The sequence below is a fragment of the Petromyzon marinus genome, chromosome 33, assembly GCF_048934315.1.
Source record: "Petromyzon marinus isolate PM22_M1 ecotype Great Lakes invasive population chromosome 33, UKy_Petmar_22M1.pri1.0, whole genome shotgun sequence".
Classification (NCBI taxonomy): Eukaryota; Metazoa; Chordata; class Hyperoartia; order Petromyzontiformes; family Petromyzontidae; genus Petromyzon; species Petromyzon marinus.
In genome coordinates this window covers 3,046,363-3,066,824 of record NC_133699.1, presented here as the reverse complement: position 1 = coordinate 3,066,824, position 20,462 = coordinate 3,046,363, and the positions used below count along the sequence as shown (strand labels likewise).

The 20,462-nt window shown below is 46.9% G+C and overlaps 1 protein-coding gene across 4 annotated transcripts in view; it reads left to right on the top strand.

The window, feature by feature from the left end:
• Window positions 1-20,194, top strand: part of LOC116948318 (muscarinic acetylcholine receptor M3-like) — a 79,220-nt gene extending 59,026 nt beyond the window's left edge. For 2 of the 4 annotated variants that reach the window (XM_032964870.2, XM_032964869.2), the window contains exons 2-4: window positions 1,340-1,417; window positions 16,339-17,578; window positions 18,657-20,194. In XM_032964870.2, the coding sequence (XP_032820761.1) occupies window positions 16,703-17,578; window positions 18,657-19,844 (2,064 nt within the window). In that variant the 5' untranslated portion in view covers window positions 1,340-1,417; window positions 16,339-16,702 and the 3' untranslated portion in view covers window positions 19,845-20,194. Of the gene's footprint in view, window positions 1-1,339; window positions 1,418-15,420; window positions 15,871-16,338; window positions 17,579-18,656 lie in introns of those variants that run through there. The other 2 variants (XM_076071453.1, XM_032964872.2) reach the window with 2 other exon arrangements.
• Window positions 20,195-20,462: the final 268 nt, after the last annotated feature.

Here is a 20,462-nt window from a genome sequence, read left to right as displayed (position 1 = left end):
GAGTGATATTTACCGTCTATTGATGGAATTGGTATACAAACATGGAAACCCGCCGAATAAAGGGAGGCTTGTACAAAGACATGGGGAGACAGATAGGGGCACAAAGAAATAAACAAAGCTGTTAGAAACAGATTAGAAATACAGACTAGCCATCAGATAAACAGATGAAGCAAAACATTAAATGAAACATAAACAATAAGCAGGACAATTTATCGTGATATTTTTACATGCTGGGCTCTTTAATAGACACACGGTCCCATTTTCAACAAGAGCAAATTAACGTTCAATGTGTGCTGGGTGGAAAAACACATGGAGAGAAGACTGTGCGTGTCAATGCACAGTACATTTATTCATGGAATACTTGCAAATAAAATGGAGTTGGCAGAGCTAGAAACAACTGTCTTTGTTAGCATTTACATTCGTAGGATCAAAGGGATCGCGCAATTTCAGCATTATTTTGTTTGAATGTTATTCTCCTCGATAACCATAACATTTATACATCTACATACTCAAATAAATAAATATTCACTTTTATGACATTTTTAATCGAAAGTGCTGCTTACGGTCATCTTACAACCAATGGGTCAACTCCCAACCAGGTGGCCTTCATCAGCTTGCGCTGCCGATATTCACATTTTTTTTAACGCCCATGGTCAGACACACAGCTTTACAATTATTCCAAGTACTTCAACAAGTTGGCAGTCAGCCGTGGCAATAGATGCCTCCACATGCCAGCCTAAAGGCAGAAGGAGCCCCCGTGAGGTTCCACCGTCGTACTCAAGCGCCTGTAGGCACTCATTCTTAGGTTTCTCTCGTCGGTAACTGACCAGGGTTTGTTTTCAAGCCCTTGTTTTTGCTTGACACCGTATTCATAACGATGCCTTTTAATACGCGCAGCGATAAAGTCGTGCATCTCCATTGGGTTTAAAAAAAAAATCATTTTATGGTTGAATAACACGAATCGAGATATAAATGAAATATTTATTAGGGAACAATGGGGGCGATGATTAACGGACGCGGAGTTGGCTGCCCGGTGAAGACTAAGATCAATGGCGGCAAGTGATATTTGACCTGATACCGGCCGCCCCCTGCCACGCCCCCCCCCTCTTCACCAACTTGCACCAAGCAGCATGGTGAAATATGGGCAACTACCCCCACCCCCAACGATAAATACGGCACGGGAAGGCCTTCGCACAGCAGTGAGATAACGCACTGCACATTGTGCATTTGATCAATTCATTCCTGTGTAACTGACAAATGTGAACAAAGGCACATTATGAACATCAAACGAGTGACATTACTTATGCTGGACTTGTGTCTCCTGTGCTCTTCATTGCAGAAGACTAAGATACAGAAGACGAATATTGAAACGATGAAAGGGGATGGCACCATCTGTGGAATAACGTGCACAAATATGGTAAGAGAACATATTTCTTAAAACATGGAAAGCCTCAAATCAAGCATTACGCAGAGTCGCAAAGAGGTCCCATCGCTGTTTAATCAATACACAATTTAAAGTTTCAACACTGTATGAATGTCCGCAACACTGATATGCATTAGAAAGTTTCACGGAGTTTGTTAATAACAACAATCACTAATTAGATCAAACATTTTAGCGATTTTTAATTAGTTCTGAGCGGTAAGCCTAATTAATTAATCACAGTGTAGAATAAACGGGAATTTACATTCCCCACTCGTTTAATTCGCACTGTGTAGGTCATTGTTTGACCATACTTCCCCACGCTTTGCCAGTGCAGGCTTGTGACGGCGGCAGGGAGCTCAGGAGCAGTTCGGATACCACTTGACGCTAATGTTCGCCATGTCTGGGAATCTAACTCGGGTCGCCGGGTTTCGGAGTGCAGTCCACATGCTGCGCCATCGATCCACCTCTTTACAAACTGATTTTTTTGTTTAAATTATTTTTTGTCACTCTCCACACTGGCTCTCCAAAGTAATTTAAAGGCGTGTAAAATAAATACCATTAACAATTTAGGTGACGACGAATGGCAGCAAATCAAGCATAAAAAACATGACATTTCTGACACAAAAACTAAATATATAAAGAACTCACCATGGTCCCTTTGTTGGTACAAATTAGCACAGTTTTGCTCCCGTGTCACCAGGTTCAAAAAGGTGCAGCTATTTTTAAAACCCATTTCATTGTGCAAAGCTTGTATTATTTAATAAAGGTCACGTGGTAATTCATTGCTAATAATTCGCTTTTAAAAAAAATAATCAAGCGAGCATTTACACGGAGCAGTAGTTTTGCCAACTGCTCATAGGGCTTAACCCAGCATGGCAGGCACAACTCTTCCCCCATCGATGCAAATCACCAAGTGACAGACAATCAATCTCACTAAGCAGCTTCAAGAGAGATTAGGCAGTGTAATGTCCTCGTCTCAGCATACTGGCCACACACAAGCCGGGCACACGTTCCTATGTCTGTCAGTACCATCCAAATGACAATAGCCAAATGGCAATAGCCGAAGGTGTCCAGCCTCCAATGCCGCCGCGCGTGCCATTTCGCCACGGTGACAATGCAGTAAAAAAGGAAGCGGGTGGCAGTCGCAGAGCGTTACAATCCGCACTCTGCGGGGAGAACAAACAACAGGACGTGTACACTCTCCTGTCGCAAACCACTGCTGAACGAGCGTCTGCCCATGGGAGTTGATTGATCATAGTTCATCACGCTGATCAATGCGGGTTGGTTGGGGAAGGGGGGGAGCATAGACGTCGGAGCATAGTGCAGTACAGCGATGTATTTGTTTTGCAGTGGCCCCGGCTGACAGCGTAGCCCCGCAGCGCCCTGTCGTGAGACACTGGGTCAAAAATGACATTAAAAAAGCAATATTAACGTATAATACTTTCCAGTACGATTGCACTGCAATACGATTTTCACACCAGCATTGATGCAAGCAAGCGCGACTGTTGATGAGACACTGTACGTCGAAACTGCTCCAGAGTTTGCTTGTTATGTATATGTATGTATGTTGAACTTCTTTCGCACCGTACGTAGCCAACCATCCTCATCGGAGGTGCTGCTAAAATAATGCACTCTCACAGGGCCGTGCGACCAATGGATTGTGTAAGAAATTCAGGAAGGAGATATGACCAACTTGTCTACATCGTTATTAAAAAAAGATCAATTAATTACCCAATCTGGCACATTGTCTTCGAGTCTGCCGAGTACTCCTGACGGACTGACATACCACACCCGATGCCCTCACACGGTCACCCGCTATCCATTTCATCTTGAGATTAGCATGATGGACTCAAGTGCAAACATAATTTTCTAAAAACCAGTTTTCATCCTCTTGAAGTCATTGTTGACTTGGATGAGCCCATATCGGTGACCGAATGCGAGATGAAAAGCATTTTTGGACCAAGGCACGGCGATAGAATTCTCAGCAGGATGGCTGAGCCGGGAAAAGCGCAGGATGGGGCGCATTAAAAAACTATCCGAACCCTTGCAAAACGTCACCTTATTTAGACGACCAAGATCGACGGAATATTGTACGAGAATAATTAATCGAGTCGTGCATAATTATTATTATTTCAACATTAACACCTGTGAACCTTAATACAGGAGTAGGAAGTCAGTATAAGACAGACGGTACACTAACTTATTTTCTAGCCATCTCTGTTTATAGATTTCCATGCTTAATGCAATTTCATGTCGACAAATGTTTTTTTTTCTTCCTGTTGCAGCGTGAATTATTAATGCCAACATGATCTCGAGTGTTTAGCAGTGGATGTTCTGACACGGCAAGAGCGAGGGCAATATTACTAATGCACAAAAGGAGCTGGCAACATTAATGTTTAATTACCGAGTTTTGCAAACGGCCGTGTTAATGTTTACCTACATTAGCACCCTAGAGGGTTTTGCATGGGCCACGTTGGTGGGTAGCAGGAGGCAGCGGCAGCAAAAGTAAAAAGTACTATACTCCTACGCTCGTGAATATTCACCACCGACCAGCACTGAACGGCACGGTGAAGTATGGTCAAATAATGGTGTGGGGGGGTGGAGGCCCTTATCCAAAGGTGGAATGAGAGTCGCACGTAAGTTATAACTGAACCTCAGTCCCCCAAACACTCACGCGTGCCTTGTTATATTGTAAACTCGATGCATGTTAGGCCCATTCACAGTCACAGTTTAGAAATAATGAGGTGTTAAATTTGAACTTTCCACCGGGACGCGAGTAGATTGGGACCTCAACACATAAACCGGCAATGCTTTCAGAGTTAATTCATCCACATTTTGCATCTGGCATGTGGTGTTAATAGTGATAATGATGGTTCATAGTTTTCCCGGCTTGGTGTTATGTGCTTCACTGGTTTTTGAAAAGGATTGGTAATTCCCGTAGCTTTGTGCCAAATAGCTGGTTTATAAAGGAAACACAAATTTAACACACTTGAATGTCATCCTTTAGCAGGGTGATACACATAGTGGGATGTGGTTTGAGCCATGGTGAAAAAACAAATGCCATTTTTTCAGTGTCCGCATGGCAAGCAGTCAACGAGTAGCCAATTGTGATGTGATCAATGAATTTAGATTCACGTATATATATAAAAACGACTTAAATTGCAATGTTAGATACCTATGCATCCCAGCAATCGCTTGCTCATGTTCACTGCTTGCAGTAGCGCCTCCACTACAGCTCTTTCTAGCAAATGATGTTGGCCTATTCTTCCATGCTGGCAAGATGTATTGGAAAGATGTGGGCATACCCACATGTTAACCCCATCACATGTTAACCCCATCACATGTTAACCCACCACATGTTAACCCATCACGTGTTACCCCACCACATGTTACCCCATCACATGTTACCCCACCACATGTTACCCCACCACATGTTAACCCACCACATGTTACCCCATCACATGTTAACCCACCACATGTTAACCCACCACATGTTAACCCACCACATGTTACCCCATCACATGTTAACCCACCACATGTTACCCCACCACATGTTACCCCACCACATGTTAACCCCACCACATGTTAACCCACCACATGTTAACCCACCACGTGTTAACCCACCACATGTTACCCCACCACATGTTACCCAATCACATGTTACCCCATCACATGTTAACCCACCACGTGTTAACCCACCACATGTTACCCCATCACATGTTACCCCATCACATGTTAACCCACTACATGTTACCCCACCACGTGTTAACCCACCACATGTTACCCCACCACATGTTAACCCACCACATGTTACCCCATCACATGTTAACTCACATGTTAACCCACCACATGTTAACCCACCACATGTTAACCCACCACGTGTTACCCCACCACATGTTACCCCATAACATATTACCCCACCACATGTTAACCCACCACGTGTTAACCCACCACGTGTTAACCCACCACATGTTACCCCACCACGTGTTACCCCACCACGTGTTAACCCACCACGTGTTACCCCACCACGTGTTACCCCACCACGTGTTACCCCACCACGTGTTAACCCACCACGTGTTAACCCACCACGTGTTACCCCACCACGTGTTAACCCACCACGTGTTAACCTGCCAGTTGACTGTGGTGTCCCCATTTATTGCTGGCCAGCGACAGGGGGAATTCAATAAACCTGGCCTCTGTTGCAACTGCCCCGCCACGAGACTGAACCAATGACCTCTGAATTGCAAATCCAATGTGCTAAGTAATAACCCATAATTCTGCTTATAACTTGACACCAAAAGTCCAATGTGCGAACCATTACACTGTGGCAATATCCTTAAATTACAGTAAATATTAAAAATATGTGAAGCCCAATGTCAGTCCACTGGTGGATGAAGGCCAACTCATGCAATTTGGTTTACCATGCTTCTATACTTGCTGGTCAGTGCAGTGGTGAAAGGGGTGATCACGTTGTGGTTCCTATATCACTCGCCACTAATGATAGCTGTGGTCTGGAATCAAACTTAGGTTTATGGCAGGGTGTGATAACCACTGTGTGACCTCCCCCCCCCCCCTCACTAATTTATATAGCTGGATGAAAATAAATCGAATTTGTTGTCGTGAATATTCTAATCATCGTCATCATTATCACATTTTCTAAATACTGTATTTAAAAAAAAATGAAATAATTAACATGAGGGATGACTCTCATAATCACGAAATGGAATTGCATATGCCCAACAACCTGGTGATCAAATCTTTTCCTCAAATTATTTTCATTCGCCACGCACCGTTTAAGTTTTTTTTTTTTTACCAGCAAAGGAAATGGCATCATACGACAATACGAGTTGCATCGCATTGCGAAGTGAGGAGCTTTTGCCTATTGAAAAATGTTGCAATTTGAGAGTTTATTTCATGCCTATTCAGATATCCCAGCGTCAGTTTTTTTTTCTTCCCTTTACACTGCGCACGTTGCTCTACATTATGTTCGTGTTTGCGCCAAATCAATGGGACGAAGATTGCGTAGAAGCCGGTTGTAAGACGGCCAAACTCAAATCGAGAGAAAAAGAAAACCACAGATATTTTTCGCGTTCATTAGATTTTAACTATGCAGGAGCATTGTACTCATTGGCTTTTTCGGTAAAGTCACGTATGTAGAAATACAATAAAATTATATTGAAACAAAACAAAACAATCACGACGTTTCAATCACAACACAAGCGATCTTCATCGGGTGTCAAGAACAAATCATGGAGGTAAATACAACAAGAAGATGAGAGACGAGAATTCAACAAACGCAAGAAACATTATGTGAAGCACAACCAGTCAAGCCAACAACACAGTTAGACAATTCCTGGCGGACCACGGATTTCAGAAGAGTGTTAAATTTCGTGTTCAACTTCTGGATTACACTTACCAGCATAGAGTGAACAAATACGAGGTACAAAGCCAGCAGAAATACATATAGGAGCATTGTACTTTTTTGTATAAATCAGCACAAATAATTTAACATGGAGAGAAAGGAGAGCACTGTCCAACTTTGAATAAATTAATACGACTAACGGCGTAGATATTCATTCGATTTTTGTTTGCATTGGTTTTCTTTTTGAAACACTTTACTTAATTGCCACTTGGGGAAATCATGTGAAAGCGGCGCTTTGCAATTTCTCTAAACCTAATCCTGCAGCGCAATGCAAGTCAATACTGGGCTATTAGCAACATGCGGAGAGACGTTGGACACCTGGATATTTACCTGGATATTTACCTGGACATTTACCTGGTGACCAGGGCTAAAATCCCAGGGGCACCCCCTTCACCAACCTGCACTAACCAGTTTAGTGAAGTATGGCCAAACAACTCCAATTATAATCCGAGCGGAGTCGGGAGGCCCTTATCTAGCAGTGGATTGAAAAATGGCTGTAAATTATAAAGACTGCACATTTATAGCGTACACAATCGACTCTTCGTAATATTTGCATATATATCGCGTGGCTATGTAATACAGCGTAAATTCATTTAAAATTTTAAGAATAAGCAAAGGGTCACATTGTGAAATACAATCTAAATACAATGTAGTACCGTGTTGCTATTACAAAAATAGGACAATCTTGATTTGAAGCTTTCGTGACTGCAGGAATCCATACTCTTTGGTTCTTTCGGTAAAGTCACGTGGGTATAAAATAAAATAAATCACGACGTTTCGGGCGCAACACAAGCGTTCATCATCAGGTGGCCACCTGATGGTAAAGTCACCTGATGATGGACGCTTGTGTTTTGCGCCCGAAACGTCGTGATTTATTTTATTTTATACCTACGTGAAAGAACCAAAAAAATAGGACACCCATAGAAGTGCTCAGACGTACACGTGTTATGCTGAGGCTCTATGACTACAAAAATTATTTTTAAAAAATCAATGTCAAATGCACTGCTGCCAAAACTCCATTCATCATTGCAGCCTCACTTTGAGGCAATGAGGATATTTAAAATTAGATTATAATTTTCTCACAGTACCTCCACTATGGCTAAACAGGGTAAGGAGACGACAAAATCGTCACTGCTGCTTTGGGGTGGATAGAAAATAGCATTGTCAGCGATGTGGTGGTAGCCGATTCCCAGTAGCATCCCTTTGCTAAAAGTGGAATACTCCACACAGTCTTAAATTAAGGGCACATTGGGCCTCACGCCAGGCATTATTCTATACTCCCTCAAGCATGTCACACGTGTGTGTGTGTGTGTGCGTGCGTGTGTGTGGCCGTGTATGTGCGCGTGTGGCCGTGTGTGGCCGTGTGTGTGTGTGGCCGTGTGTGTGTGGCCGTGTGTGTGTGGCCGTGTGTGGCCGTGTGTGTGTGTGGCCGTGTGTGTGTGGCCGTGTGTGTGTGGTCGTGTGTGTGCGTGCGTGTGTGTGCGTGCGTGTGTGTGTGTGGCCGTGTGTGTGCGCGTGTGGCCGTGTGTGGCCGTGTGTGTGTGGCCGTGTGCGTGTGGCCGTGTGTGTGTGGCCGTGTGTGTGTGGCCCTGTGTGTGTGTGGAGAGCGGAGGTGTAGCGATTCGCGCCGTGTGCTATGAATCCGGCGACCCGAGTTCAATTCCCGCTCACGGCCAATACCAGTGACGATTATCCGAACCGGTCCTGGGCCTCCCCTAGGTCGACTCAGCCTCAAATGAGTACCTGGTGCAGTGTGTAAACATCGGCACTGGGGAGACAAAGAGGGCCGGGCGTGGTGCTGGCCACCCACCTCCTCGTGTCCCCGTGCCGGCCTTCACAGATGCTACTCTCTAACAACACTTGCCCCAACAGTCCGTTGAGGCTATACGGAGGGACCTTTGTCTTTGCGCATGTATATTCTTAAATTTCAATCCCCACGGGGTCCTTCACCACCAGCCTGCTGTGGACGCTGGGAAATCGGGGTTCTGATGGACAGCGCGAGCCAGAGACCCCGTGGTCAACCCCGGGCTCATTATCACGGCAAGCGTCGTGGGCAGGCGTGCGAGCCTTCGGGGAGCCGACTTCTCTCAGTGCGGTGCACCTGGTGTGACGGTTACTCCGCGGTCTGACCGCGTGCGGAACGCACATCACGCCCACACGGCGACACGTGGGGGGCCTGCGCAGGTGTGGTTCTATTTAATTAAGCATGTACCCCCCTGCCCGCCCCCCCCCCCCCCATTTCCCCCACGACTCCCGGTCGCCTGGGCAGAATCGATGAATTCCGCTCCGCCACGGTGTCGCGGTGATAGAATGCGCGCCCTCTCAGCCGGACGCCACCGATCCCGCCGTTATCCATTATCGGTGCGCAGCCGCGGACAAAACAAAGTGCTAACCTATCATCTAACGCGATGGCTTTTGCCGTTATCTACGGTATATATATATATATACCACCGTGCCTTATGCACAGACATCATTTGGCAGTAATTTAGTAAATGCCAAGTGCCATTTCACGCTCCATGCGCACTTGCCTCGAAGGGCTCCGAGGCATGCGGCAATAAACGAGCGCATCTGCCGCGCTGCATTTTGCAATAATTGCAAAGCCACTTTAGGTGAACGCCACATTAGCACACCTAGTGCACACACCGTGCCTTTGTAATGGATAAATATCCCATGGATGTGCGGACGCGTGCTTACCCGCGGCCCACAGGCGCAAGTCCATTTGCGTGTCTCCTCGTATGTCCACGAGCACGTGTTTTATCGGAGGCTCTAGATAATGCAATGATTTAGCAGACAAACGGATTACACAGTAGCGATAGGAACTGAATTAACGTTTCTGCCGCAGCCTTTTTCCGAACATACTTTTTCCACCCTCGCGTGTACCTTTAAGCTTTTAATCCCAGCAATCTTTCCAAATTTATATGGCTGGCCATCGCTTTTACGGATGGGCTCAAGATTTCATGAAAACGTTTGCCCGCCCGTTGGAATAAAGGAGAAAACAATTTAAATGCTTCGACTAATGGATAAGCAATGAGAGAAAAAATCATTTTAAAAAAAGTTAAACGGCCTATGGGAAAGCCTGGTCAGACTGACACAATCTGATGTTGCCAATGAATTATAAAATTGGCTAGAGATTCTATGATTGTTGGGTGAGGAAATCCCACGCACATGGCTGCTCGTGGCTCAGTGTTCCATTCGTACGAGATGGCTAGGACGGTGCCCAACATCAATCCAATGGAAATGCAGATTTTGGCATTATTATTGCAATTGACATTTTACAATAAAATACGATATGGATTTAGTGTCTAAATGCAATCGCATCTCAAGACACTGGTACACGGAGAGTGGGCATATTTAACTTTTAACAGTCTTTAAAAAGCAACAAGGGATCTGTGACATTTCATACTGTGCCATTCTCATTTTAATGACCCCAGAGGGATGATGGGCTGAGTGGGACCCCAACCAAGGGTTTGAACTCGCAACCTTCCCCTTGCGAGCTGGTAGCTCTGTCGCTGAGCCACAAGGCTAGATGACTTGTATGCAATCAATCAATCAAACTTTATTCCTTAACGGCATCTTTCTTAATATCAAGCCGCCTGTACATAAATTATTATCCTCCATTATGTAAATAAAATGGGTTCACGTGACCCTCGCAGCTGCTAGAGGCACTGAATTCACCGCAATGTTTACAGATATTGTTTTTTGTATCGAATTGAATCGCGACCTTGAATGGTGACAATCGACTGCTGGATTAGGGCCTCCCACGCCCGTGCAGGCTGTGAGGGATCTTTTGACCATACTTCATGCTGGTCAGTGCGGGCTGATGCTTAGCTGCTGAGAACTGACAAGATCGGGGGCATTGAGGGTGTTTTGTTTATAGACACATTCCTAATATAGTACATCCATATTATTTCGAGGAGCACAAACACAAGCTGAACTACACAATGCATCTACACAGCCCAGGGGGTTTAAGGGTGTAACACAAATACAATACTCTGTTGATAAGAGTGATCAAGGTCCACGATGACGATGTTGACTGCAGGTTCATGATTGGGGTCACTGAAGCCAATTGGAGATGAATTTGCCAATGTTTTGGCTGCCTGTCTGCCCCTGCTGGGGATTGCAATCACAGGTTTACAAGTGTAACCTCGTCTTTAAAAAGAATAACAATGGTATTATTTTTGCATACCGCCTTTAAACCAAATCCCGGGACGTGTATTTGCTCAACGGCAAGTTGCAATGTACTGATGCGAGTCGAAGGGATAGTGGCCGGTGGTCAAGACAGACGTGATAGTGACAGCCAGTGGAGAATGGGCTTGAGAGAATGTCCGTCGCGGAAATGCAGCAATTGGGGAGCAAGCGATGAGATAAGCTCGTGCTCGCATAGCGCCAGTTGGATTGGAACATCACGGGACGGTGAGAGTTGGCGACGGCTCGGGGTGGGAGGCCTTCATGCAGCAGTCTATTGATCACGGCTGGCTGACGCCAAACATGTGAACAGAAACATTACAAAAAAAACATCCAATGAAACAAAAACAATCTTCGTGCAATAAACAAAAATACATCACAATTCTGGAAAAGCCAATGTAAAAAAAAAAATCTGTTTTTGAGATGTTTTTGTCCTGGAGACGGCATAACTCGTGGCCTTCTTGATGGGTCCAGGCAGTGCGTTCCATCGCTCCACCATGACGAGTGCCATAGAGCCACTCACCTCACACAACATCGTTTGGACGGAGGGTTCGTTGGTGGCCTCTATGACTTTTCCGGTAATGAAGTTGCAGCAGCAGCAGCAGGAAAACTCCCATTGTGTGCACCCAGTTCGGCATTCGCTGCACCGTGAAGCAGTTGACGAATGTGCGGCCACTTTAATACGATGGAGCGTGCGCTATGCGCGGCACGGGGCGCGTTACAGGAGGTCGAGGACCCCCCCCCCTCTCCCCCCCCCCCCATAGCACCACTAATTGGCCAGGAGGTCCCTCAATTGTATCCGCACGGCAGTGCCGCTTGCGCGACACGAGGATGGGAAATGTCGACCAGAAAAAAAGCCACGCAGACTCGGCCCGTGCGAGGGGCATCGCTCGATCACGCGCGCAGTCACAAGTGCGTGTGAGGAGGGGGGTTCTGTGTTGGTTCTTTTGCTTTGCTGAAGTCATCCCTTCTCCGGTTGCGGCAAAAGCAGCAGCAGCAGACGACGCAGACCCCCCACGTCGAAGGACCCCATTCGGCACACATTAGGGGCACTGATGACTTCTCAAATATTAGTTTTGGACGCTGGCATGAAGGTATTCGCGCACAATAAACAGAAGCAAGGGAGTCGGTGCGTAGCAACTCGCCGACTAAGTGCCACATTGCGAAGGCAAAAATCAGCCAGAAAGCATTCAAGGGTAAAAAGATCTGCACATAATGCCACCATTTAAGCGCCCTGTTCACTAGTAAAGCACCACTCTATTTATAACCTATTAACCAAGAGTCTGTGCATAGAGCTCTGGGGATACAGTGAATGTGTGGCGTGGGTATGGATTGCAATTTATTTCTTAATTAATCGCTGAACATATCAACATTTGCACGAGTGGCAACATGTTGGGGACCATTAAGACAATTAACTTGCAAACATCATCACTTTCCCCGCACCTCCGATTAGCACAGTTGACTACGTACCGTGCGAAAGAAGTTCAACATACATACATTTTCCTTAGAACGTGATGATTTCAGAACAGGGCAACTAAAATGTTGGAATTTACAAGTGTTTACACCGCAATTTACTCTCTCAATTTCTCCTCCCTCTGTTGTCCTCCGTATGTTCTCTCTCAGCCCCCCCGCCCCCGCACCCTCCCTCGTGAGGCGCGTTCCACTTGTTTTATTCGCACGAAATCATTATAATCAGCCAAGGTTGCCACACGAACAAGCGTGCCGATTGACGACTCTGCTTTAAGCGCGCAGGTGTGTTGGTGAGTCACGTGTCAACGTTCACGTGGGTACGACGTTTCGCTGCTAGCCGCACCCAGCGTCGACGGGCAGTGGCCGGAATTGCTTGTTTGTTCAAATTGGCACGTTCGTTCGCGCGACAACTTTAGTCACCGGCTGTGTGGCGTGGAGGAGGGTTTTATGGCACGCATTTTTTTATTTACGCGACTTGATCCCAAAAAAAAAACCGACGTGTAACGTTCACAAAATAATCATTTGAGTGGTCGTTGAGAATATAAGTGACACGATAAATAAGCAGCTACTATCCCTTGTTCCCATCTGTCCCTCCACGTAAACAATCTAAGTACAGTGAGGGAAAAAAGTATTTGATCCCCTGCTGATTTTGAACGTTTGCCCACTGACAAAGAAATGTTCAGTCTATAATTTTAATGGTAGGTTTATTTGAACAGTGAGAGACAGAATAACAACAAAATCCAGAAAAACGCATGTCAAAAATGTTATAAATTGATTTGAATTTTAATGAGGGAAACAAGTATTTGACCCATCTGCAAAACATGACTTAGTACTTGGTGGCAAAACCCTTGTTGGCAATCACAGAGGTCAGACGTTTCTTGTAGTTGGCCACCAGGTTTGCACACATCTCAGGAGGGATTTTGTCCCACTCCTCTTTGCAGACCTTCTCCAAGTCATTAAAGTTTCGAGGCTGACGTTTGGCAACTCGAACCTTCAGCACCCTCCACAGATTTTCCATGGGATTAAGGTCTGGAGACTGGCTAGGCCACTCCAGGACCTTAATGTGCTTCTTCTTGAGCCACTCCTTTGTTGCCTTGGCCGTGTGTTTTGGGTCATTGTCATGCTGGAATACCCATCCACGACCCATTTTCAATGCCCTGGCTGAGGGAAGGAGGTTCTCACCCAAGATTTGACGGTACATGGCCCCGTTCATCCTCCCTTTGATGCTGTGAAGTTGTCCTGTCCCCTTAGCAGAAAAACACCCCCAAAGCATAATGTTTCCACCTCCATGTTTGACGGTGGGGATGGCGTTCTTGGGGTCATAGGCAGCATTCCTCCTCCTCCAAACACGGCGAGTTGAGTTGATGCCAAAGAACTCCATTTTGGTCTCATCTGACCACAACACTTTCACCCAGTTGTCCTCTGAATCATTCAGATGTTCATTGGCAAACTTTAGACGGGCATGTATATGTGCTTTCTTGAGCAGGGGGACCTTGCGGGTGCTGCAGGATTTTCGTCCTTCACGGCATAGTGTGTTACCAATTGTTTTCTTGGTGACTATGGTCCCAGCTGCCTTGAGATCATTGACAAGATCCTCCCGTGTAGTTCTGGGCTGATTCCTCACCGTTCTTATGATCATTGCAACTCCACGAGGTGAGATCTTGCATGGAGCCCCAGGCCGAGGGAGATTGACAGTTCTTTTGTGTTTCTTCCATATGCGAATAATCGCACCAACTGTTGTCACCTTCTCACCAAGCTGCTTGGCAATGGTCTTGTAGCCCATTCCAGCCTTGTGTATGTCTACAATCTTGTCCCTGAACACTTAGAGAGCTCTTTGGTCGTGGCCATGGTGGAGAGTTTGGAATCTGATTGATTGATCGCTTCTGTGGACAGGTGTCTTTTATACAGGTAACAAGCTGAGATTAGGAGCACTCCCTTTAAGAGTGTGCTCCTAATCTCAGCTCGTTACCTGTATAAAAGACACCTGGGAGCCAGAAACCTTTCTGATTGAGAGGGGGTCAAATACTTATTTCCCTCATTAAAATGCAAATCAATTTATAACATTTTTGACATGTGTTTTTCTGGATTTTTTTGTTGTTATTCTGTCTCTCACTGTTCAAATAAACCTACCATTAAAATTATCGACTGATCATTTCTTCGTCAGTGGGCAAACGTACAAAATCAGCAGGGGATCAAATACTTTTTTCCCTCACTGTATTTGTTACACATCCCATCAGTCGCAGAGCCTGCTGGGAAAGCCATAATTTCAACAGCAATGTTCCAACACAAGCAAACTTCGGATCGGTTTTAACATTCAACGTCTCATCAGAAGAGTCAGGATTCCTTGAACCAATGCTGGTAAAATGCCAGATGTTTATAGGCAAGGACCCTCTCTGTTAGATATGGGTTCTTGTTCAATGTAAAATCATATACATCACAACCGAAGATGACTGTGGATCATGTTTATTTTCTTATTGACCTCTATTTTTCTCTATTATTTGGTCCTGAAGTGTTGTTGCAAATCACAAATATATATTTAATAATTGCAAATGTTTGCAAAATACAACAAAACTACCAATAGTGCAAATAACCTGCATAATTTAAGACATTGTTTAAATAAATAAATACCTTTCCCCCCCCCCCACATTTTTTAATGTTCTAGGCTGTGAAATTATGATACTCTACCATACACACCTTCGGTCAAATTACCTTGCAGCCTTCCTGCACCATAGTTTCATTAAACGAGTCGGGAAGATCGCCTAACGCATATCTAGTACCCATGGAAATGTTATTTGATCTCCAAATGATGTCCTTTACTGTGCGTAGCCAATTCAGCAACAATGCCAGTCAAGTTGAATCTGAAATTTGTGGAAATGGGGTATTTCATGACCTTCAATAGTTTTTTTTTATTAAAATATCTGGGATATGTGAGGACATAAGGTGATTCATGGTCACAGCCAATAGCTCAAAATGTATAGAGCGCCTTAAAGAATCACAATATCTCTACAAGTGGGAAGGCCTTTCAGACATATTCCCCGCCCAATTTGGTTCATCCTCATATTTTTTTCCAAGAATACCAAAATTCACAGAATATAGATACATACATTTGCTTGGTTTCATCCTGTCTAAACGCCAACTCCATAACCACCGACCTTAGCTTCACGTTTGAGCATCTCGAAGCGGGGGGCTCTGCCGGAGACGCGCGCACGCGACACTCACGGTTAACCGTCGTTAACAGATGGCCGTCAAAAGTAATTGGCTCGGGACAGCGGCACGCTCGGCCGACGGGGTCAAAAAATACCGCCCGCGGAAGCCGCACGGGGGAAACGAGGATCGCGTGGGGAGCGGAGGAAGTGTCGGCGATGATTAAGTTGCGTGCGTTTCAAAACAGAGACGCCAAAGAATTACACGAGAGTTATGGCGTACACGGGGGGGGGTGGGGGGGGGGGTTCCTCAGAATCTGCCAAGGGGCTTGTACGGCCGTCCGAAATCTGCGCTGTCACGTGACCATAAATGACAGTTTGCCGTTAGCGAGCGCGACGGACTCTGCCACAATGTGGCGTGGCTCGAACGATCGTTCGAGTGTATCAAATGCAATCGAGATTTCACGCTAACGATTTCGGCAAATAATAATCTTTTGTCACGTTCGCATCCAGGCTCGAAAAGGATGAGAAAAATGAACGTGACAAATGTCAAACTTGGATTAAAAATGATGAAATCTGATATGTGCAGTGTTGTATGTTCATGCACTTGCAATTTATGAGGCTATAATACATTTCTTAAAATAAATGAAGTGTTACAATAACTCACTTTTCTGAACATTTCATTTCTTTTTCAGATCAAACCAAATACGGACAGTAATTCCTTAAAATAGCTGCGTGCTGCTACACCGAAGCTTTCTCTCTTACCTCGATCTGAAACGTCAGTTCAATAAATTCAACTGCGAAGACTAGACATTTTAAAAGCAGCGTCCTTCAAACCATCGTTGAACAGACTAATAACGTGAACCCGGGCGCAAAGAACTTTGAAAATAACCGAGCGATGAAAGACCAAACAGCCATCGAGTGACAAGCATGGAGATGTGTCTATGTCGCAAATGCTATTCACGTGCAGTGGGACGACTCAGCGATGCTCTAGAGTCTGCAGGCCAGCGTCGCTGTCGCCAGCATCACGCCGTTCCATTCTGACGCAGCTCGACTGCTATGGAGGACACTGAGCGGGAGTCCACCGACACCATGTCCGCCGACTTTTTGAAGAACCTCTCGGACCCTCTGCTGGACCACGCCATCGCCGGCAACGACCCACTCGGCGGACACACGGTGCTCGAGGTGATCGTCATCGGCACGCTGACCGGCATCGTCAGCCTCCTGACCATCGTGGGTAACATTCTGGTTATGGTGGCCTTCAAGGTCAACCGACAGCTCAAGACGGTCAACAACTACTTCCTGCTCAGCCTCGCCGTTGCCGACCTCATCATCGGCGTGGTCTCCATGAACCTTTACACAACCTACATCATCATGAGCCGCTGGGCTCTGGGCCAGGCCGCGTGTGACCTGTGGCTGGTGGTGGACTACGTGGCGAGCAACGCGTCCGTCATGAACCTGCTGGTCATCAGCTTCGACCGTTACCTGTCCATCACGCGCCCGCTCAAGTACAAGGCGAAGCGAACGACCAAGCGCGTGGCCCTCATGATCGGCCTCGCGTGGGTCGTCTCACTCGTGCTCTGGGGCCCGGCCATCCTCTTCTGGCAGTATGTCGACGGCAAGCGCACCGTGCCGGACAACGAGTGCTTCATCCAGTTCCTGTCCGTGCCGGCGATCACCTTCGGCACGGCTATCGCCGCATTCTACCTGCCCGTGACCATCATGATGGTGCTCTACTGGCGCATCTACCTGGAGACGCAGAAGAGGACGCGGGAGCTCGCCGGGCTGCAGGGCTCTCAGTTCGAGTCCAGCAGCCGCATCCTCACACAGCCTGGCAGCTCGCGCCAGTCGAGCACGGCCGAGGGGACGGCCACGGACGCGGACCCCGCCCAGCCGGTACAAGTCAAGCGGCCCTCCAAGTATGGCCTGCTCAAGGTAAACCCTTCGTCATTATCATCATCATAGTAATTATTATTAAACGGTGTGCAGGAGGTCGTCGGCTCGATCCCGACCCTGACGACCCCGATATTTGGAGTTTGCGTGTCTCTCTCCCCGTGGTCGCGTGGATTTTTCTCCGGGTCCTCCGATTTTTCCCCTCCACATTTTAGAAACATGTGTTGAGACTATTTTGCTGTGATACATTTCCACATGATAAGTAAGCCACTTCGTTGAGCTATCATTTGTTGCCAGGTTGCTTTGTCTCTGAAAAAGAGCTATATAGCTCAGTGGGCCTTACCTGGTAGAGTGAAAATAGTTTAGTTTAGTGATAATTATTAATCGTTTTTGATTGAGCGTCATCTACTATGGGATATGTCTCATAGCGCTAACAAGCGGTAAGCAACTTATTTCCCATCTCATCTCCAACATTTGGCGGGGGTGCCTTGCCTCAGTGCCTGGCCTGCAAATGGGCATTTTTCTGCCGGTAGGGGGCAATGATTACGATGTATAATCCGAAATTGAGTAAATTGCAGCATGAGTTTGGTTGCTACATCTGAGGACATTTATATATGTATCAAGGATGTAGAATATCTGAATATATCGGAAAATACAGTTTAAAAATTGCGATGATTAACGTGATCTGGGGAAGGCATTCATTTCATTGGTGGATAGATTATGGCTTTGATTAGAGTTGTCACTTGTCCTGGTTTCTCCAGAGTGATCCTTTTTTCAATTAGATGTCCTCCTAGGACATTACATAACACCAATACCAGAAGAGGGGATAACTACATGTTAACGCATTGTCTTGCGTTGTGTATTATAATAATTGTTATGATTACTACGATGCAAATTACAACCAACGGGACTTTCAATGTCGGCTTCTGCAGTGGAATAACAACCTGGTCCCTCCTGAGCTGCATCGGCCTCGCTCAGCAAGGATCAGGCTCGGCCCGGTTGTCCAGTGGAAAATAAATATTGTGGGCCACCAGCAGTGTCAGTATGCGATATGAAAAAAAATCATAATAATCCCCAACTTCTCTATTCCAAACCTCCCCCTCCGACCCGTCTTTCACAGCGAGTGAAGTCCATAAAATCGCGGGATGGCCGGGACCGAGCGCGCAAAGTGAACTGGAACAGCGTGCGCGAGGGAGACCCCTCGCCCATCCATTCCCTCTGCTCCGACGAAGACGACGACCCTCCGCCACAGAGGCCCAAGGCCATCTTCTCCATTGTGCTCACGTTCCCCGGCCACAAGGCCATGCTGCACTCGCCAGAGCCGTCGGACGAGGAGGACACGGACGAGGAGCGCAGGACGCGGGGTGCTCGCGTGGCCATGTCCATCGCGAGCAAGATGATCGCAGCTTCCGCCATCGCCGCCAAGGTGCCCGCCGCAAATGCCGCGAACGCCACGGGCAACGCCAACTCCAAGAACGCCAACGCGGCCGTGGGCCCCGAGAAAACGAATGGAAAGTGCGAGAAGGACGGCAGCGCCGCCGATGCCGCAGCCGCAGCCGCCACCACGACTGTCGCCAACGACTCGGATGCCGCCGCCGCCACCACCACTTCCGGTGCCACGACTGGCGCCGTCGTGGCCGCCAACGGCCACGACGGCGCCATCGCCTCGCCGGCGGCGAACGCCACCGCCGTCGCCGCCACCGCCAACGCCACCGCCACACGCGACGATCGAACGGAAGCCAACGTGGACAACTGCACGCAGCAGCAGCAGCTGCAGCTGCAGGGAGCGACAGGGGCCGAGTCCCCGGACGGGGACGACACAGCCGCCCCGCCGGCCAACCCGGACAAAGCGGCGAGCGACGCGGAGAGCGCCCCCCCGGTGCGGCTGCCCGGAGGCATCACTCTGAAGGAGGCGGTGGTGGCCAAGCAGTTTGCGGCGAAGGCCCGGAGCCGCATCACCAAGCGGAAGCGCATCACGCTCATCAAGGAGAAGAAGGCAGCCAAGACTCTGAGCGCCATTCTGCTGGCCTTCATCATCACCTGGCTGCCGTACAACATCATGGTGCTGGTGTCGACGTTCTGCGACAACTGCATCCCGAAGGTTTGGTGGCGCCTCGGATACTGGCTCTGCTACGTCAACAGCACCGTCAACCCGATGTGCTACGCGCTGTGCAACAAGACCTTCCGAAAGACTTTCAAATGGATACTTCTGTGTCAGTGGGAGCGCTGGAAGACGCAGGGTTACCTATTCCCGCACATGCAATCCATCATTACTGGCAAAAGATCAGCCACCAATGGTAACAGATAGGTGCCCCTGGCCGTAACTTGATGTAGTGTTATGCCCCTTTTTTGTGTGCAATGGAAAAAAAAGTATATATATAAAAAGAAAAAAATACGTGGCAAAATATGAATGCATACTTATACATATGCACAGTATAAGCCATGTCAGGTTTATTTTTTTGTGTGTTCACACAGTAATATGTTGCCTTTGTCCCGTTTCAAAATGACACCGGTATATATTGTACAATGTAAACTATCGTTCGAAGAATAAGAAAAAAAAATGGAAAAAAAAGTGTGAAAAATCACTTCCATACAATGTTGTGCTGATATGAAGTGGTACATTTTGTACATGGTTCATATTAAAATGTTTAAATGGAACTCTGCGTCTCGTCTAACGATGATTTGATTTTAATTAGGGCATTCATGCGTCTCTCCATTAAAATCCAATACACGCACCGTCAGTGACTGCAGCAGCTTGAATAATTTTGTCCAATCAATTTTCGGGCAGAGAACTGTAGATGGGCAGTGGTGGCCACGCTACACGTGGGCCGTAGTCCAACCACGTGGAGGAGGCAACGAGGGTTGGTGGATCACCGGGGCAGACGTTGCAAAACTCCATCCTAGCTGGTGCAATACCCTGGATGGC